Source organism: Oncorhynchus keta, chromosome 10, assembly GCF_023373465.1.
Source record: "Oncorhynchus keta strain PuntledgeMale-10-30-2019 chromosome 10, Oket_V2, whole genome shotgun sequence".
Taxonomy (NCBI): Eukaryota; Metazoa; Chordata; class Actinopteri; order Salmoniformes; family Salmonidae; genus Oncorhynchus; species Oncorhynchus keta.
This window is the reverse complement of record NC_068430.1, coordinates 57,491,574-57,512,359: the sequence shown is the minus strand read 5'-3', so window position 1 is coordinate 57,512,359 and position 20,786 is coordinate 57,491,574. Positions and strand designations below refer to the sequence as shown.

Here is a 20,786-nt window from a genome sequence, read left to right as displayed (position 1 = left end):
GGAACAGTCATATATTGCAAATACTTAAGCAATAAGGCATGGGGGGGGGGGGTGGTACATGGCCAATATACCACAAACCCCGAGGTGCCTTATTGCTATTATAGTCATTTTTTGGTTATTCTGTGGAATGTTCAGTGTTCTCTGTGGGACACTGTACATTGAATGGACACAGCACATTGAATGGTGCTGCACTATGTTGGTAGGAAGGTAAGTGAAACTGATGAGCAGTAGAGGACTATTCAACCCATTCCAATTCAACAGCTCATACTGCGCACGCAGAGGACGGATACAAATATATACAGACAGAGGAGAGATGCAGAGCTTGAATACTGCGTGTGTTCGACAGGCCAGTTTAATTATTGGCACGTCGCTGCCACGACTGCTTATGACTTCAGAAAAGCAGTCACACCCCTTGACTTTTTTCTAAACGTTGTGTTACAGCCTGAACTTAAAACGGAATCCATTGAGATCTTGTGTCACTGGCCTACACACAATACCCCATGATGTCAAAGTGGAATGATGATTAGAAATTAATGAAAAATGAAAAGCTGAAATGTCTTGAGTCGATAAGTATTCAATGTGCTTAAATCACATAGGTTGCATGGACTCTGTGTGCAATAATAGATTTTTCAATGACTACCTAATCGCTGTACACCACACATACACTACATGATCAAAGATATGTGGAATCCTGCTCATCTTACATCTCATTCCAAGATCATGGGCCTTAATATGGAGTTGGTCCCCATTTTCTGCTATAACAGCCGCCACTCTTCTGGGAAGGCTTTTCACTAGATGTTGGAACAATGCTGCGGGGACATGCTTCTCCTTCAAACACAAGAGCATTAGTGAGGTTGGGCACGGATGTTGGGCGATTAGGCCTGACTCGCAGTTCCAATTAATCCCAAAGGTGTTTGATGGGGTTGAGGTCAGGGCTCTGTGCAAGCCAGTCAAGTTCTTCCACACCAATCTAGACAAAACATTTCTGTATGGACTTCGCTTTGTGCACTGAAACCGCAAAGGTCCTTCCTCAAACTTGCCACAAATCACAGAATCATCATTGCTGTAGCGTTAAGATTTCCCTTCACTCGAACAAAGGAGCCTAGCCCAAACCATGAAAAACAGCCCCAGACTATTAGTTCTACACAAAACTTTACAGTTGGCACTATGTATTCGGGAAGGCAGCTTTCTCATGCCATCCGCCAAACCCAGAACCGTCCGTTAGATTGACAAATGGTTAAGTGTCATTAATTCATCACATCAGAGAACGCATTTCCACTGGTCCAGAGTCCGATGGTGGTGAGCTTTACACCACTCCAGCCGACACTTGGCATTGTGCATGGTGATCTTAGGCTTGTGTGCGGCTGCTCGGCCATGGAAACACATTTCATGAAGCTCCCGACAAACAGTTCTTGTGCTGAAGTTGCTCCCAGAGGCAATTTGATGCTCGTCATTGAGTGTTGCAACAGAGGACAGATGATTTTTACGTGCTACGCGCTTCAGCACTTGGTGGTCCGGTTCTGTGAGCTTGTGTTGCCTACCACTTGTTTCCACTTCATAATAACAGCACTTACAGTTGACCGGGGCAGCTCAAGCAGGGCAGAAATGAGATGAACTGACTTGTTGGAAAGGTGGCAACCTATGAAGGTGCCACATTGAAAGTCACTGAACTCTTCCGTAAGGCCATTCTACTGCCAATGTTTGTCTATTAAGATTGTATGGCTGTGTGAACGATTGTATACACCTGTCAGCAACGGGTGTGGTTGAAATAGCCGAATCCACTAATTTGAAGGGGTGTCCCCATACATTTATATATATAGTATATAATTATCTGAAGGTCCCACAGTCGAGCAGTGAATTTCAAACACAGATTAATTCACAAAGGAGAAAAACGAGGATCGATCAACAATATTGCAGTTACTCCACAATACTAACCTAATTGACAGAGTGAAAAGGAAGCCAGTACAGACTGAAATACTACAATACATGCATTCTGAATGCAACAAGTAATACTGCAAAAAATGTGGCAAAGAAATGAACTATGTCCTGAATACAAAGCACTAGGTTTGTGGCAAATCCAATACAACATCACTGAGAACCACTCTTCATATTTTCAAGCATGGTGGTGGCTGCATCATGTTATGGATATGCTTGTCATCAGCAAGGACTAGAGTTTTTAGGATAAAAATAAACCTAATAGAGCTAAGCACAAGCCAAATCCTAGAGGAAAACCTGGTTCAGTCTGCTTTCCAACAGACTCTGGGAGACAAAATCGCCTTGAAGCACCAGGACAATAACTTAAAACACAAGGCCAAATATACACGAGTTGCTTACAAAGACAACATTGAATGTCGCCAATTGGCCTAGTAACAGTTTTGACTTGAAAATGGCTGTCTTGCAATGATCAACAAGCAATTTGACAGAGCTTGAAAAAAATGAAAAAAGGCAAATATTGTACTATCCAAAGTTCTTAGAGACATACCCAGAAAGACTCACAGCTGTAATCGCTGCCAAAGGTGATTCTAACATTGATTCAGGGGTGTGAACACTTAACACTTATTTCCCATAAATTTGCTAACATTTCTAAAATCATGTTTTCACTTTGTGATTATGGAGTATTTGTGTGTAGGTGGGTGAGATTATTTTATTTAATCTATTTTGAATTTCGGCTGTAAAAACAAAAACGTGGAATAAGTCAAGGGGTATGAATACTTTCTGAAGGCACATTATGTTGTGCTCATGTTAGCTGTATGACCACGTTGTAACTTGAGACAACATACACACACTCTTACCTGTGCCGTCTTCTCCACCACCTGGGGGTAAAAGAGTATCATTACTATCCAACATCCTACACATCACACACAGACCTGCTCGCCTTTCACTCACAAGCACACACACACACACCTACCTGTTGTAGTGTCACTAGTAGTGTCGTGCGACGTGGCTTCCACCGTAGGTTCTATGGTGGTCTCCAGCGAGGGATCTGTGTGACTGTCCGGAGCAGAGAGTGTGGTCCCATTCTCCCCACCCCGACTGACCGTGGTCGGAGCAGGGGGTGGTTGCGGGGCAGTGGTTGCACCCGTGGGGACTTGGGGGGCTATGGTGGGGCCAGGGGGTGGTGGAGGGGGAATGGGCACCTGGGTGACACTGGGGCCTGCAGTCAATATGTTCCCCTCTGCGGTGCTGGTTGTTGTCAGTGTCGTTGCGGCTGTTGGAGGGGTGGTGGTTGTTGCCACTGGAACATTGTGGAGGGTGGTGGCTGGAGAATCCGTGGGTTTGGCAGTGGAGACTGGACCTTCTATGAGAGAGATACAGTTCATCAAGGCCACAGGTTCTCAAACTTTTTGTGATAGCTAATTCATCGGGGACCATTTCATAATCAGAACACAACTTCAGTGAGATGAGAATAACATACAAGGAGTTGAATTATGACTTCGGCAGGGCATGGACGGACAGACCAAGTCTCGGGCACTGGGAAGGAACATTTTAAAGGCCTGCCTCTGAGAAAATGTTGCGGTTTTCAAGCGATTTTTCTGCAACACAACCCATTTTGTCGCGGGGCAGAGAGATGTTTTGTTGTTGCAGCTTTAAAGCCAATTCTACACATTTTGCCACGTGGCAAATAAACTTCAACGTTCTAAGTAAATTACGGTGCATTTTATATAAAAAAATAAAGAAAATATTTGGGGAAATACAAGAAGTATTGAGTTGAAAGAAATTATAATTGGGAGTACTGTGGATACCCATATTCCCATGTTGCCCAGGGTCAAGAACATAGGTTGTAGATTAATAATTTGACATGGTATTATATTACACCCTCTGAATTGAATCTGTTAGTAATATTTACAGTTGAAGATAGAAGTTTACAGACACCTTAGCCAAATACATTTAAACTCAGTTTCACAATCCCTGACATTTAAATCCTAGTAAAACCACCGTGTCTTAGGTCAGTTAGGATCACCACTTTATTCTAAAAATGTGAAATGTCAGTACTTTAATAGTAGAGAGAATGATTTATTTCAGGTTTCATTTATTTCATCAAATTCCCAGTGGGTCAGAAGTTTACATACACTCAATTAGTATTTTGTAGCATTCCCTTTAAATGGTTTAACTTGGGTCAAATGTTTTGGGTAGCCTTTCCCCAACAATAAGTTGGGTGAATTTTGGCTCATTCCTCCTGACAGAGCTGGTGAACTGAGTCAGGTTTGTAGGCCTCCTTGATCGCAAACAGATTTTCAGTTTTGCCCACACATTTTCTATGGGATTGAGGTCAGGGCTTTGTGATGGCCACTCCAAGACCAAGACTTTGTTGTCCTTAAGCCATTTTGCCACAACTTTGGAAGTATGCTTGGGGTCATTGTCCATTTGCGACCAAGCTTTTACTTCCTGATTGATGTCTTGAGCTGTTCAATATATCCAACTAATTTTCCTACTCACGATGCCATCTATTTTGTGAAGTTCACCAGTCCCTCCTGCAGCAAAGCATCCCCACAACATGATGCTGCCACCCCCGTGCTTCACGGTTGAGATGGTTTTCTTCGGGCTTGCAAACCTCCCCCTTTTTCCTCCAAACTTAACGATGGACATTATGGCCAAACAGTCCTATTTTTGTTTCATCAGACCAGATGACATGTCTCCAAAAAGTACGATCTTTGTTCCCATGTGCAGTTGCAAACCGTAGTCTGGCTTTGTATGGCGGTTTTGGAGCAGTGGCTTCTTCCTTGCTGAGTGGCCTTTCAGGTTATGTCGATATAGGACTCATTTTACTGTGGATATAGATACTTTTGTACCTGTTTCCTCCAGCATCCTCACAAGATCCTTTGCTGTTGTTCGGCGATTGATTTGCACTTTTCACAACAAAGTACGTTCATCTCTAGGAGACAGAACACCTCTCCTTCCTGAGCGGTATGATGGCTGCGTGGTTTCATGGTGTTTATAATTGCGTACTATTGTTTGCACAGATGAACGTGGTACTGTCAGGCATTTGGAAATTGCTCCCAAAGAAGAACCGGACTTGTCGAGGTCTACAATTTTTTTTCTGGGGTCTTGACTGATTTCTTTTGATTTTCCCATAAGGTCAAGCAAAGACACACTGAGTTTGAAGGTAGGCCTTGAAATACATCCACAGGTACACCTCCAATTGACTCAAATTATGACAATTAGCCTACCAGAAGCTTCTAAAGCCATGACATAATTTTCTGGAATTTCTAAGCTGTTTTTTAAATTTTTAACCTGTTGAGTGTAGGGGGCAGTATTTTGATGATTGGATGAAAACCGTAATAAAACTGCCTATTTCTCAGGCCCAGAAACTAGAATATGCATATAATTGTCAGATTAGGATAGAAAACACTCTAAAGTTTCCAAAACTGTCAAAATATTGTCTGTGAGTATAACAGAACTGATATTGCAGGCGCAAACCTCAGGAAAATCCAACTAGGAAGTGCCTCTTATTTTGAAACCTCCCTGTTCCATTGCATGCCTTCCCTCCATTTAAAGGGATATCAACCGTATTCCTTTCCCTATGGTGTCCACATGATGTGAACAGTCTCTCACTCCTATTGAAAAAGCTACGGTCCTGTTTAAATATGATCAACTATTTATTGTAAAAACAACCTGAGGATTGATTATAAAAAACGGTTGACATGTTTCTACGAACTTTACGGATTCTATTTGGAATTTCCGTCTTCCCCGACGTGACCGCCCGAGCATGTGGATTACTGAACATAACGCACCAACCAAATGGAGGTATTTTGGATATAAAAATAATCGTTATGGAACAAAAGGAACATTTGTGTAACTGGGAATCTCGTGAGTGCAAACATCCGAAGATCAAAGGTAAGCAATTCATTTTATTGCTTTTCTGACTTTCGTGACCAATCTACTTTGCTGCTAGCTGTTTGTAATGTTTTGTCGTCTGCTGAGAGAGATGTCCTTACATAAACGCTTGGTTTGCTTTCAGAGCTACGCTGTGTTTTGCAATATTGCACTTGTGATTCCATGAAAATGAAATATTTTTTGTAATTTATTTTGAATTTGGCACTCTGCAATTCGGATGTTGACGAAAATGATCCCGCTAACGGGATGGGTGCGCCAAGAAGTTAAAAGCACAGTCAACTTAGTGTATGTAAACTTCTGACCCACTCAAATTGTGATACAGTGAATTATAAGTGAAATAATCCGTCTGTAAACAATTGATGGAAAAATTACTTGTGTCATGCACAAAGTAGATGTCCTAACTGACTTGCCAAAACTATAGATTGTTAACAAGAAATATGTGGAGTGGTTGAAAAACGAGTTTTTATGAGTCCAACCTAAGTGTATGTAAACTCCCGACTTCAACTGTATATATAAAAATATATATTACCATTTTGTTATATTAAGAGATCTGGCTGAAGACCCCTGCCGTACCTCCATGACCGAACTTTGAGAACCCGTGATGTTAGTGTTGAGTCATTTTACAATACAAGAACGTTCAATATGTCAAATGGTGTCAAGCGGTAGGTTCCGACTGTTCAGGTGATAATGTCATGTGGGTCCTCCTTACCTGCGGGGGTGAGAGATGGTCCCTGGGCTGAGACAGAGACCCCGAGGGCCACACTGAGCAGCAGGAGCAGGGGACACACACCCATACTGCCCTGGGAGAACAGGGACAAACGCCTTACTGACATCCCAAAAATGACCCTTTCACAGTGCAGCTGGTCATGATCGGATTATAAATTCATATGCGTGGTACTTGTAACTGGAGGTCTAATCGTAAATCCTTCATGATCACATTTAGAGAATAATCCAACAAAATTTGGGTACTTACATTTTTGAGTGGGATTAAGATTTTTTTTTCAAGAAAATGCATTGATTATAGAGTAAATTATTTTGAATTCAAACAGTTTGACAGCACCGCTTCTTGATTTAAACCAAACTTTCCATACATGTTTGCCCACGGAAGACGTGGTCAGAAAGTGACTTTTTGGAATTGAATGCCAAAACATTCAGGAGAAAGAGGTGCTCAAACTTGACCAATTTTGCATACCCCAACATACCACGAGACATCCATGTCTTTCACTGGAAAAGATGAACGGTTGAGATTTATACCATTTTTAATCTCACACACAGGGTTGACAAACGATTATAATTTCTGAATAAAACATTTAAAAAATGCAAGAAATTATTAAATAGTTTAACAACGTTTTGTTTAGACCAAAAATGGGTGCAGTCAGAACATGATTGAAATTATATGGATTTACCCTATAATGATGAGTGGCACAAGATTTGATCTCTTACCTTAAGGAGCGAATTTGGCATCAATCACTCATTCGCACAGTGTGGTCCTGGATGCAAACAGAAAAGGAAGACACTGTTATAATCTCAAAGAGGTGCTTAGAAATGTTTCACTAGTTAGTTTAACTAGTTTTGTATTATTCGTTTAACTTGGATCTTGCTGGTTTGCCTGTTGAGAACATTCCTACTATACTGAACGAAAATATAGTTCATATACAGTGCCTTGCAAAAGTGTTCATCCCCCGTGGCATTTTTTTGCATTACAACCTGTAATTTAAACCGATTTTCATTTGGATTTCATGTAACGGGCAGACACAAAATAGTCCAAATTGGTGAAGAGAAAACAAGTTTTTTTTTTTTTAACACAAAAAAATGGGAAAGTGGTGAGTGCTTATGTATTCACCCCCTTCGCTATGAAGCCCCTAAATAAAATCTGGTGCAACCAATTACCTTCAGAAGTCACATAATTAGTTCAATAAAGTCCACCTGTGTGCAATCTAAGTGTCACATGATCTGTCACAGATCTCAACACACACACACACACACACACACACACACACACACACACACACACACACACACACACACACACACACACACACACACACACACACACACACACACACACACAAAGGCCCCAGAGTCTGCAACACCACAAAGCAAGGGGCACCACCAATCAAGCAGCACAATGAAGACCAAGGAGCTCTCCAAACAGGTCAGGAACTAAGTTGTGGAGAAACTTTGAACATCCCACAGAGCATCATTAAATCCATTATTTAAAAAAATGGAAAGACTATGGCACCATAACAAACCTGCCAAGAGAGGGCTGCCCACCAAAACTCACAGACCAGGCAAGGAGGGCATTAATCAGAGGCAAGACCAAAGAAAACCCTGAAGGAGCTCCAAAGCTCCACAGTGGAGATTGGAGTATCTGTCCATAGGACCATTTTAAGCCGTACACTCCACAGAGCTGGGCTATACAGAAGAGTGGCTAAAAAAGCCATTGCACACAGTAAAAAATAAGCAAACACGTTTGATGTTCACCAAAAGGCATGTGGGAGACTCCCCAAACATATGGAAGAAGGTACTCTGGTCAGATGAGATAAAAATTTAGCTTTTTGACCATCAAGGAAACCGCTATGTCCGGCGCAAACTCAACACCTCACATCACCCTGAGAACACCATCCCCACAGTGAAGCATGGTGATGGCAGCATCATGCTGTGGGGATGTTTTTCCCATCAGCAGGGACTGGGGAACTGGTCAGAATTGAAGGAATGCTAAATACAGTGACATTCTTGAGGGAAACCTGTTTCAGTCTTCCAGACATTTGAGACTGGGATAAAGGTTCACCTTATAGCAGGACAATGACCCTAAGCATACTGCTAAAGCAACACTCGAGTGGTTTAAGGGGAAACATTTCAATGTCTTGGAACAGCCTAGTCAAAGCCCAGACCTCAATCCAATTGAGATTCTGTGGTATGACTTAGACTGCTGTACACCAGCAGAACCCATCCAACTTGAAGGAGTTAGAACAGTTATGCCTTGAATAAATGGGCAAAAATCCCAGTGGCTAGATGTGCCAAGCTTTTAGAGACATACCCCAAGAGACTTGAAGCTGTAATTGCTGCAAAAGGTGGCTCTACAAAGTATTGACTTTGGGTGGGTGTCAATAGTTATGCACACTAAAATGTTGCGTTTTTTTGTCTTATTTCTTGTTTGCTTCACAATAAAAAATATTTTGCATCTTTGAAGTGGTAGGCATGTTGTGTAAATCAAACCCCCCAAAAAATCAATTTCAATTCCAGGTTGTAAGGCAACTAAATTGGAAAAATGCCAGGGGGGATACTTTCGCAAGCCACTGTAAATCAGTCAATTGAAATAAATATATTAGGCTATAATCTATGGATTTCACAAAACTGGGCAGGGGTGCAGCCATGGGTGGGCAAAGGCTCACCCACTGGGGAGCCAGGCCCAGACAGGGCTTTATTACAGACAGATTACAGGCCCAGACAGATTTATTACAGCCCCCCAGTTCTCAGACGATCCCACAGGTGAAGAAGCCAGTGGTGTGGAGGTCCTGGGCTGAAGTGGTTACATGTGATCTGTGTTTATGAGGCCCGGCTGGACATGATGCCAAATTCTCTAAAACAATGTTGCAAGGCTTGACTAATCCCAAACTTGCCAGGTGGTGATTTATCCAAATATCTGACCCGTACCTCAATTTTTTAAAATGTTTTATAATTCTGAAAGCGTTACATATCCCGAGTTAGGTTATGAAACCATGTCTGCATAAACCCACCCTCTTCTGGTTTGCTCATTTATCAGCAGCCTTTATCAAATGTTAGCCTAACACACTACTGTGACCCATGCGGGAATCTTACCCACAACCCCGATGTTGCCAGTACCATGCTGCAACCAACAGCCATCAGACCCGCATAGAAGCCCACCATTCTGTGTCTGCTAAATCCCAGACGCTGCCTCTCTCCGATATCTAGATGAGTCTTGCATCCAGGTGGTGCTCCGTATAACATGAATAATAAATTACCTCATTCTGGGACACAGCGAAGGGAACAAAAAAAAGCACCATTTTATGTAGGCATGTATGCATTTCAACTTGGGCTATAAGCAAGACTGCAGATAGCCTTGTTACCCGAGCTCTGGGGATAAATCAAGAAGTTAAGAGATTGAGAAGGAACGCATAGACTGGATTGAGACAAATTTGTTCAGATTTGGACACGGAGTTGGCAAAATTGTCTGTATTGCGCAATAATTTCAAATCAAATATGTTGTATTTTTGCGTTGACTGCAGTGGAGCTGCTATGAAAGGGAGTCAGTTGAAATAAGGGCGAGTGTGTGTAGGAAAGGGCCTAAAGTGCAGGCTGGGTGGGCTGACAACTGTGTAATCCCACCAGTCCACTAGGTGTGGCCTCACTGACTGAGCTGTGATAGTCTCGTGGTCTTGATACAAGAATAATCCAGCCCGTCTGGCTCACTGTACTGCGTTCCAGCTCCGCGCACACACACACAAAGTATGGTTATCAGGGATTTACTGCCAGAGCGTCAGAATTGGGTGGGAAAAACGCTACTGTGCCATTTGTAGCTAAGGGGAATAACTGTGATCCATCCTTACTGTTTTGGGGAAAGCAAGTGGTTAAGATGGTTCTATCAACAAATAGTAGGTATTCTGTTTTGTTAGGAGCAATTCCACGTTAATGGAATTACGCCGAGATTGTAAAGTGGCTGTTCCACTGGATGTCATAAGGTGAATGCACCAATTTGTAAGTCGCTCTGGATAAGAGCGTCTGCTAAATGACTTAAATGTAATGTAAATGAGACTCAGATTTTTCACGTTAGAATGTGTGCCAAACCAAATCTATTGATTTCAGAGTTTAACAAAGCATACAACTCTACGCACAAGGTATACTAATTTACACAGAGAACTTCACAAAAAAACATTTGCTGGAAGAACTGTTGGGTAACAGAATTACGGGAAAATCTCCCTCCGCATTTTATGCGACCACATTTTCCAGAAAAATGGGGTGTCCGCTATGACTGACAGCTCGAGTTTTACAGAAATACGGTAACGGAATTATGTCATGGGTCCCTGATCTGTACTATACAGAAATGCATAATTATGGATATGAATTTCATGCTCTTCATGGTGATGTATCCTGAATAGCTACAAAGGTAGAAATATGCAATATCCTTATTTCGCATCTTTGAAAATTATTCTAATGAGCTCCACCCCAAACACGACAACATATGGTTGGTCCAGACCAGATCAAATCTGAACCAATCATAGACGTTTATGATTCACAAGTTTGGACATCACAGTATAGTAGAGCTCAGTAGAGCTCAGTACAGTGGGACTACTGTCCAAACTTGTGAAACATAGACGTCTATGATTGGTTCAGATTTGGTCCAGCCAGGGCGGACTGAACTAATTTTGCTTAGTGGGCGAGGATGTCCGATGTTGGTCAGTGCTTAGTGGGCGAGGATGTCCGATGTTGGTCAGTGCTTAGTGGGCGAGGATGTCCGATGTTGGTCAGTGCTTAGTGGGCGAGGATGTCCGATGTTGGTCAGTGCTTAGTGGGCGAGGATGTCCGATGTTGGTCAGTGCTTAGTGGGCGAGGATGTCCGATGTTGGTCAGTGCTTAGTGGGTCGAGGATGTCCGATGTTGGTCAGTGCTTAGTGGGCGAGGATGTCCGATGTTGGTCAGTGCTTAGTGGGCAAGGATGTCCGATGTTGGTCAGTGCTTAGTGGGCGAGGATGCTCGCTACAGTAAACGGAAAGAGGGTAGGTGTCACTAAGAACCAGGTTGAGGTGACATTAAGGAAAGAGAGTGTGAAGTTGTCCAGAATGTTTTTCACAAGTCTTGCTTTGACCACCAGACAACAGAAAGAAAACAGTTGAGCTGAACATAACAGCATGCCAGTGGAAAGGAGGACAGTAGCAGGTGACCCAACTGTGGTTTGTGACAACTATGATTTCCTATTGTAGCCAATTCAATTGCAGTAATTCCACTACCAATTTGGTAACAGAATTACGAGTTGTAAACACTTAACTATTCATAAGCAAACTTGACATCAATAAATACACTAACGAATTGGTAGGTCTACCTTTACTTGTTACTTCTGTGAACTTTCATTATCCTGCCTTACGAGGGAGCGAAATGAGAAAATATCTTAAAGTTATGTGGGCTTTTGGTAACAGAATTACAAGGCAATGTTTCTTAAATTTACAGAAGGCAAATCATTTCTCTAAAACAAAATATAAGTGTTGATATTAGTTGGCAGGGGTCTTCAACATGATTGTGTTTTGATTGATTTCCAACACCTTTTCTGGTAGATGTTGTCTAAGACTCATTTTCCATCTGTTTGACCAGAAATCAAAGCCTTCGCTCATTCCACATTTTTTGGTTTGGAAAATGGTTGATATATATATATTTGACACCCAATGTGACACTGCTCCTATGTATTGCATATGTTGGTGCTCATGGGTCCTTCTAGAAGGAAATGTCCCTTAGCACAGAATCGTTTTAAAATGGATTGTGAAAACCACACTTGGTATTCAAGCTTGCAGACTCATGCTGCATATTATTTAGCCTAGCACTGTACCTACCCTTCCCCCAATACTTTTGTCCTTTGCCTGCTTCCCTTCCCCGGTCTTACCCACCCACATTTACGCACCCACAGCTGACAAAAAACATCCACAATTACAGTTCTCCCTTCCATGCCCAAACCGTGCCAACCACCCCCCCAGAAACCTCAACCCGTGCTGCAGTTTCCCCTCAGACCTCAGCCAACTCTGCTACTGCTACACACAGGGTGGATTTCACTTGTGCCGTTTTCCACCTCTAAACGAGAACAGGGAATGAGGATTCGTCCCTGTGCTAAATTTAGAAGAGGTGTTCCTAAAATCAAAGGGTGGCCTAGTGCATCGGGAGTGTTTGTTTCACTTGACTTTAAAGCAAACTAATGGCTGAAGACCGCACTGAGCTGAAACCAGGATAGAACCAAAAGGAAAACCAACTGATAGCCTAGGCCTACAAACTCAACCCACTGGGCAAAAACCGGCTGAATCAACATTGTTTCCACGTCATTTCTGTGATGACTTTGAATCAATGTGGAAAATTGATTGGATTTGCCTCGTCATCAACATAGGGGCATTTAAAAAAAAGAAAATTGTCCAACTTTAAACCTAAATCCAATCGTGTTTCCAGCTTATTTTTTATTAACATTAGTTGACAACAACCAAACGTAAATCAAAACTAGACGTTGAACTGAGGTATGTACTTAACTGTAGCTTATGCATGTCATACCAAAAAGAAACGGATCAACCTTCCTTCCTCCTAAATAAAACACTTAAAAAGACGTGCCCAATAATGTGCAGAAAAAAATGTATGGAACGGCACATTTTAGCCCTTTCTCTGCTTCTCTCCCTCAATAGTAGGCTAGGCTGTCGATCCAGCTGACTCAGACTGCAGGAAAGTCTTAAAACGACGAGAACCCTGCACATTGCTTCCTTCCCCTGCAGTCTGGCTACTAGTACCACAACTCCTCACTCATCCAAAATCAGCCTCTGACCCTTGAACCCTTCCTGTACAATGCCCCAACCTCCCCTCACCTGACCAATAGAGCAACCATCCTCATAACCAATGACTCAGCTATGACACAACCATTCCCCATTGACATTAGTGACTCTAAAATCACATTAGCCTGATTGAAGTAGAAGCTTCCTCTCTAAATTAGGCTAAATGTAGCATGGTTGCATCATCGGTCTGGTATGAATCAGACTTCGTGCTTATGAATCAGCATGCATCATTGGGAGCCTAAACAGCCTTTTTGGACAAACATGACTCACTGCTGTCACCCTGCTGTGATAGGGTGGCGTGTTCATGTTGGTGAGGTGAAGCTGTCCGACGCTAACTGGAGCTAGTAGCCACATGGATGCAGTTTATGAGTGTAGTGCCTACCAGTCTGATCTATAGGTCTGAGTGCATCAGTCTATGGGGACCTGGTTAAACGCGTTTTGCCCACCAAAGCAGTCCCCAAACCCTTTCAGTGTGTGTGTGTGTGTGTGTGTGTGTGTGTGTGTGTGTGTGTGTTGTTTGTGTTCATCCACAGAGGAGTGTGTGCTGTGAGAGGGATGTCCCATTGTCTTAAGTGGAGAGGGGACATTATTAATTCAAGGAGGCACTAGTCTAGTGTTTCTACTTCATACCTAGGCTATACCCACTCAACACAACAAAGTGCCATCTTTTATAGTCAAGTGAGAGAGCAGCCACCCTTTGGCGTGATGGATCTCTCCATTTGTAGCGGAGACGGCAGAGAAAGCTTTCTGAACAATCTCTGGTTGTAGTAGCAGTAGAATGGGAGGGGCATGGAATCACGCACATCCATATGAGCATATGCAGCCTCATCACTAAGCTGACGATACAGTCTAGTGTTCTAAAAAAATACAAGTTGGACAACACAAACATCTTATATGCCTAGTAGCCTATGCCATAATACTGTGCACTGTACTGCACAAAAGGTACAACGTTCTCCTCTTGCGCTTACCAGTTTCCTGTTACGAAAGCGGTGTTGACAGCCGTGCCCGACCAAGATATTCCACTAGCGCAGAGAACAAAGAAGTGGGTCCACAGCGGCTTCCTCTCACTGCTTCTTTTCGGATTGCAATCTTCCGCTATCTAGGCCTAGTTCCACACAAGCACATCCCAATTTGATTAAGGCTATATTGACCACGTCTATAACGTTCTAGCAAGCTCCTGTGGAACTAAAAATACGTTTTCTTAACATCACGCCACCTGGGTTTGCTCGGGCCAGAATCTGCATAACTTTTTCCAAAAGTGCCCCCTTCTTCACTTCCTACGTTTCGATACATCTTGCTGCATTCTCATCACAGCAACCTCCTGAGATGAGATGTCTCGTCAAGTGGTCTATTTCTAGGTGGCTAAACAAGTATTCTACTGCGAGACTGACTACTGTTTTGATGCCACCCCACCTAAAAATAGAGAGTGAGTGTAGATTCAGAAGTGACTACAATATGTTCTATTTATTAGCCTAACTTTCATGACGCTTCATTTAGTCTATAATAAGCCGTCCACAAAACAGTCATGTTCGATGCTGCACCAGAAAGCCTGTTTTTCGGTATTTTTTCCTCATGCTTTGTTTAGTTGTCATCCGATTTCAAAAGGATCGAACGGGGAACGATCTAAAATGTCTTTGCAATTGTCGGTAGGACAGAAAGGTGTTAAAGTGCGACCGAGCGCTCACCCAACCATCTTCATAGTCGGACAAAATGTGCCTCTAAAATAAACAACAACATTGGTCCATACACGGCCTATTCAGAACTCTTGACTCCAGATAGAATGCAGAGTTCGCCAAGATATTCCAAAAGCATCATGCATGTTAGTCACTTGTGGGTGACTGTTGCCTCAAACAATATGCTCCCAGGGGTTAAAGCTACAACATCTAACCTTTGGGGCAGCCTGAGGTGGATCTCTGCTAGTTTTTAATGGCCCATTTACATGGCCTCCTAGGCAAAATCACAGCCCTCCTTTTAGGCTGGGGCGGTATCCAGATTTCCATATCGTCACACCGTCCACTTACCCTGGGATTGATGGTATTACCAACACAGCACGCAGGGGGGCGCTAAACACAGCAAGAAAAGACAAATCGGGTCTCTTACCAGAATGCTAATCAAATTAGCACAAACTAATAGCAAAAATCAGACAACTAACTAAATGCAAAGAGAGGCATATCCAGCTCATAAAGTTACACAAGCATAGCTAGAAGCTACCGAATGTCATTTTCAGTAAGTGTGGCATTTACAAGTTTAAGTGAACGAGAGAAATTGTTCAAATGAACAAAGTTGTGACGCTGCTCTTCCTTCAGAAAAGCATGCACGTGTACAGGGCAGAGAAGAAATATAGAAGAAAATTGAATTCTAAATACTACTCATATTACAGAAAGTTGTAAAGCGTCATATGACACCAATGTTTGCAGTGTAGCACCTCCAGATCAAACACTACGGAGTCGTAAAGGAGGCCAGGGTAAACCCAAAATGTCATAAGTCAACTTTGATATATTATTAATCAATTATGCTTTTAGATACAAAATGCCAAATATGTGTCAACAGTCCTTCCTCCAAAGGACTGTTCTATGGATAACAAAATCCCCAAATTCATGTTCTTTTTTTTTCGTGAGGAATCACTCTTATCGAGCGTCTCTGCTCCGTTTCTTCCACATGGACTGTGCCTAGGCTAATACACAGAGGCCATTCTGTCCCGCTCCGTCCAATTAAGGATGCCAACGAAGAGACGATTGGGATGAAAACAAAGACACTTTGTGGCACAGCAGGATTAGAGTAGCCCCCCCCCCTATGCCTACTTTGCAGGTGTTAACATTAACCAATGAACGGATCCATTACAGAAGGTGAGCCTAACTTATCACAACGGTGACAGAAGGCTAAAGAAGCCGACGTGGGAATCTCAAAGGACAGGACGATTTTAAGAGCAGTCATTTGTGACAAACATTTGACCATGACACAAAGAAAGAAACAGCCTGTTACTTCAAAGTCTTCCCTGCAATTGCAGTTTTAACAACCGTGGATATGGATGCAGACCTGTGTTTTTTTTTTTTTTGCATGAGAGTGGTGACCACAGCATGACCACAGAATAAATACATGGTTCCCTCTCCGCCTGCGGCCAAGTGTCAGCCTAATCGGTGTGAAATTACTGCGTGGTCACAGGACTGTGTTTCTCCTCATGGTATTTCATTCACACAAATGTGAGAGATTTACTTCAATGGGCATTTTACCATTCGTTTCGTATCTCTTGTCCATTTGGTCTCTAAATATCACAAAGAAATGAAAACAGCTAAATCACAGTGCATTTTAAAAAGGTACGCTAGATCCTCCCACTTGTTCACGTCTGCTTTGGGTTTAGGCAATGCTCGTAATAAGCAGGCCTACACTGATCAACAATCCTCTCCTCACCTTATAACATCAGTCTGAGCAGCTGCACTAGACTCAGCGGATTCACCTAATTCTCTAAAGTAAAATTCTCTACAGTTGATACAGATATGGAAACTCGGCGCATCTGATAATGGCCTTTACATTTGACTGAGTCACTCTGTAGACCTACAGCTCAAGCAAACCAGCTCATGAGTGTACATGGCGTGCCAAACAACATCAACTCTAGTTCATCCAAGGCGGGTAGCTTAGATTGTCAGGACACCGGCTTGCCGGCAGCGCCCGCTGATAAGCAGCCCAACGGCCTTGATGAACTGACGACAGTAAGACAAGCATGTACTGGAGAAGCGCAAACCCCCCCCTGCTCACTCGAGGGTGCACGGCTTCACGAGTCATCGCGAGGAGATATAATGGCAGTCTGTCTGCACTCATTCAAGGCATATTAATACTCTGCCTGTGTCCTGAGGGGGATCCGCTGAGGCAGGAATACTCTGAATGATCCTCTTCATGGCGGCTCAAGTAGGCCATGCCCAAGACTCTCCCTCGCCCCCAATACAGACCACAGATTATACATCCTCAACGCCACACGCATCACCCACAATACTCTGGACTTCCCTTTTTTTAGGGCTAGTACTGCTCCTAGTATGCTCTGTGACAGTGTTCGCTCACCTCATTCATATGAGTCAGGAAATTGGTGAAACGGAGTGAAAGATCCAGGATTTGCGCCAAGGCAAAATGTGCTGTCAGCCAAAGCTTGTGGGAGCTAGAGTGTGTCCGGCTCAAAGGACCAAGCGCAAATGTGGTGACTCAGTCAGGCTGTGCATGTAGGCTGCTTCTGCTTTGTTGTGGGGTTTCTCACAGAGCACGCCAGGGGACTCCACAGTCTACCCACATCACACAGAGGAGAGGATGTGGTGGCGCTATGCAGCGGCCTTCCCCTAAAGCCACTGTGACCCGGGTGCGTAGTGTGGGCTGAAGGCCACAAACCCACACTTACTCTCACTCCATCAGCAAACGTAGGGACGACGGGCGTCCATGCATTGGCCTGCATACAAAACTATAACAAAGGGTCAACATAGTGAACTTGTGCATTTCTAATGGACCTCTATACCAGGTGGTGTCAGAGGAAGGCCCTCAAATTTTCAAAGACTCCAGCCACCTTAGAGAGAACAGTGTATGACTGCTAAGTGGTACCGGAGCACCAAGTCTAGGTTCAAGAGGCTTCTAAACAGCTTCTACCCCCAAGCAATAAGACTCCTGAACACCTAATCATATGGCTACCCAGACTATTTGTATTGCCCCCCCCCCTCTTTTACACCGTTGCTACTCTCTGCTGTTATCATTATGAATAGTACTTTAATAACTCTACCTTCATGTACATATTACCTCATCTAACCGCACATTGACTCTGTACCGGTACCTCCCCTGTATATAGTCTCGCTATTGTTATTTTACTGCTGCGCTTTAATTACTTGTTACTTTTATTTCTTATTCTCATCTGTATTTTTTAAAACTGCATTGTTGGTTAGGGGCTCGTAAGTAAGCATTTTCACTGTAACACCTGCTGTATTCAGCACATGTGACTAATAAAATGTGATTTCATTTTTAAACATTGGCACACACAAAACAACCAGTTGTTTCTTTGTCACTATGGGCTATTGTGTGTAGATTGATGAGGGGAGGGGGAAAAAAAGCAATTTAATCCATTTTAGAATAAGGCTGTAACAAAATGTGGGGGAAAAAAATCAAGGAGTCTGGATACCTTCCGAATGCACCGTATATGAAAAATAATATTAATCTATCCATTTATCTAATACCAGGCAGGCATTAAAAATGTACGAGCACATCAGTTTGAGCGACGCACCAGGAAAGCAGAGTTTTCCCTTTAAACAGTTCACTCCCCTTCCCAGTGCACAGACAAATCAAGCGCATCCTCTATTTTCAAAGGACGAGCCCCACCCATAACCTCCAGGCATATGTGACTTTGCCACACTGACCAACCTCTGCAGAGACCATAATCACACTCCCTCAGCCATTGCAAGATAAGAGACCCATCCCAGGCCAATCAAAGACCCAGAGCTTCTCTACACCCTATGACATCAGTGTTCCCTCTAGGTTAGTTTTCTTATGTAGGGCAGGAAAAAAATGACACCAAATAACTTTCCACTGATACCATTTGAGGACAAGCCTAACTGGGCTATGGTCAGAGCTAGGGTGAGGTGGGAGGCCCACCATAAATTGGCTAATAGGTTGAGAATATTGTAGGACCTACATATCATAATTACAACCCTCTCCAGACAGTTCTTGTGCGACCTTTTAATCCATAGGTGAATTAAAGGTCAGTGATTTGGGTCCCCGTTGAAAAGACACAGAAAAGACAAGTGTTAGCGTCGAAATGAGACCATTACTCTTAACACTCACCGTGGAATTGAGCCTATATCAAACCCTTTTAATAGGTCTAAATTCTGCAACGAGTGCAGGTGACAGTCCAAGTTATCACGGTCAAAAATTAGCTTAAATAGGCTAATGTGTTTTGAAAATAGCTCCACTAGTATTTACAAGGTCAAACTGTCACTCAAAGTGCACTTCTTCAATGAGCTGCTACTACCGCGTCTAGACTCTGGGGCACTAGAAACTATCCAACACCCCATAGTTGTTAGATAGGGCCTAAATATTTACCCTAGCATCTGATGTTATTTACATCAGTAGCTAGGCTTATGCTAGTGTTGCTATCCAGGGGCGTTGCTAGGATTTCAGGACATTGGGGGCTAACCGGGGGGGGGAAACTATTTAAAAGTTTCAAAAGTTAAATGTATCAATCTAGTGCACTTTGAGATGAACATTGAGTGAGATTAAATCTACTAAGAATACTGAAGAAAGTAGAGGTCGACCGATTAATCGGAATGGAAGATTAATTCGGGCCGATTTCAAGTTGTCATAATCGGAAATCGGTATTTTTGGGCACCAATTTTTTAAATTTTATATACCTTTATTTAACTAGGCAAGTTAGTTATTAAGAACACATTGTTATTTTCATTGACGGCCTAGGAACGGTGGGTTAACTGCCTCGTTCAGGGGCAGAATGGCAGATTTTCACCTTGTCAGCTCGGGGGATTCAATCTTGCAACCTTACAGTTAACTAGTCCAACGCAATAACGGCCTGCCTCTCTCTTGTTGCACTCCACAAGGAGACTGCCTGTTACGCGAATTCAGTAAGCCAAGGTAAGTTGCTAGCTAGCACTAAACTTATCTTATAAAAATCAATCATAATCACTAATTAACTACACATGGTTGATGATATTACTAGATATTATCTAGCGTGTCCTGGGTTGCATATAATCTGACTGAGCATACAAGTATCTAAGTATCTGACTGAGCATACAAGCATACAATTTATTTATTTGTATTATTATTATGTTTCTTCTTGGGCCTCTATAACTATATCTATTGTTTTTATTTTATTTTTGTTGTTGTGTGATTTGGACTAATCCCCTCTACCACACGGAACCCCACTAATCTACTGACGGAACGCAAGAGGTGGTTAACAACAGACCTCCATCCTATGCTAGCTTGCTACCGATGTCCTGGCTAGCTGTCTAAATCGCAGTGACCCACAAACCAACCACTCCACTCACTGGACTCTTTTGATCACTCGACTAAGGATACCTCTCCTTAATGTCAATATGTCTTGTCCATTGCTGTTCTGGTTAGTGTTTATTGGCTTATTTCACTGTAGCGCCTCTAGTCCTGCTCACTATACCTTATCCAATTTATTAGTTCCACCACCCACACATGCAATGACATCTCCTGGTTTCAATGATGTTTCTAGAGACAATATCTCTCTCTTCATCACTCAATACCTAGGTTTACCTCCACTGTATTCACATCCTACCATACCTTTGTCTGTACATTATACCTTGATGCTATTTTATCGCCCCCAGAAACCTCCTTTTACTCTCTGTTCCAGACGTTCTAGACGACCAATTCTTATTGCTTTTAGCCGTACCCTTATTCTTCTCCTCCTATGTTCCT

At 42.8% G+C, this 20,786-nt stretch overlaps 1 protein-coding gene across 3 annotated transcripts in view; it reads right to left on the bottom strand.

Annotated features, from left to right (window-relative positions):
* LOC118389022 (receptor-type tyrosine-protein phosphatase alpha-like) overlaps nt 1-20,786 on the bottom strand; it is a 54,543-nt gene that overhangs the window by 19,247 nt on the left and 14,510 nt on the right. For all 3 annotated transcript variants that reach the window (XM_035778682.2, XM_035778685.2, XM_035778684.2), the window contains exons 2-5: nt 7,279-7,325; nt 6,545-6,635; nt 2,909-3,298; nt 2,793-2,813 (exon numbers count right to left, since the gene is read on the bottom strand). In XM_035778682.2, coding sequence (XP_035634575.1) covers nt 2,793-2,813; nt 2,909-3,298; nt 6,545-6,635; nt 7,279-7,299 — 523 coding nt within the window. In that variant the 5' untranslated portion in view covers nt 7,300-7,325. The remainder of the gene's footprint in view (nt 1-2,792; nt 2,814-2,908; nt 3,299-6,544; nt 6,636-7,278; nt 7,326-20,786) is intronic.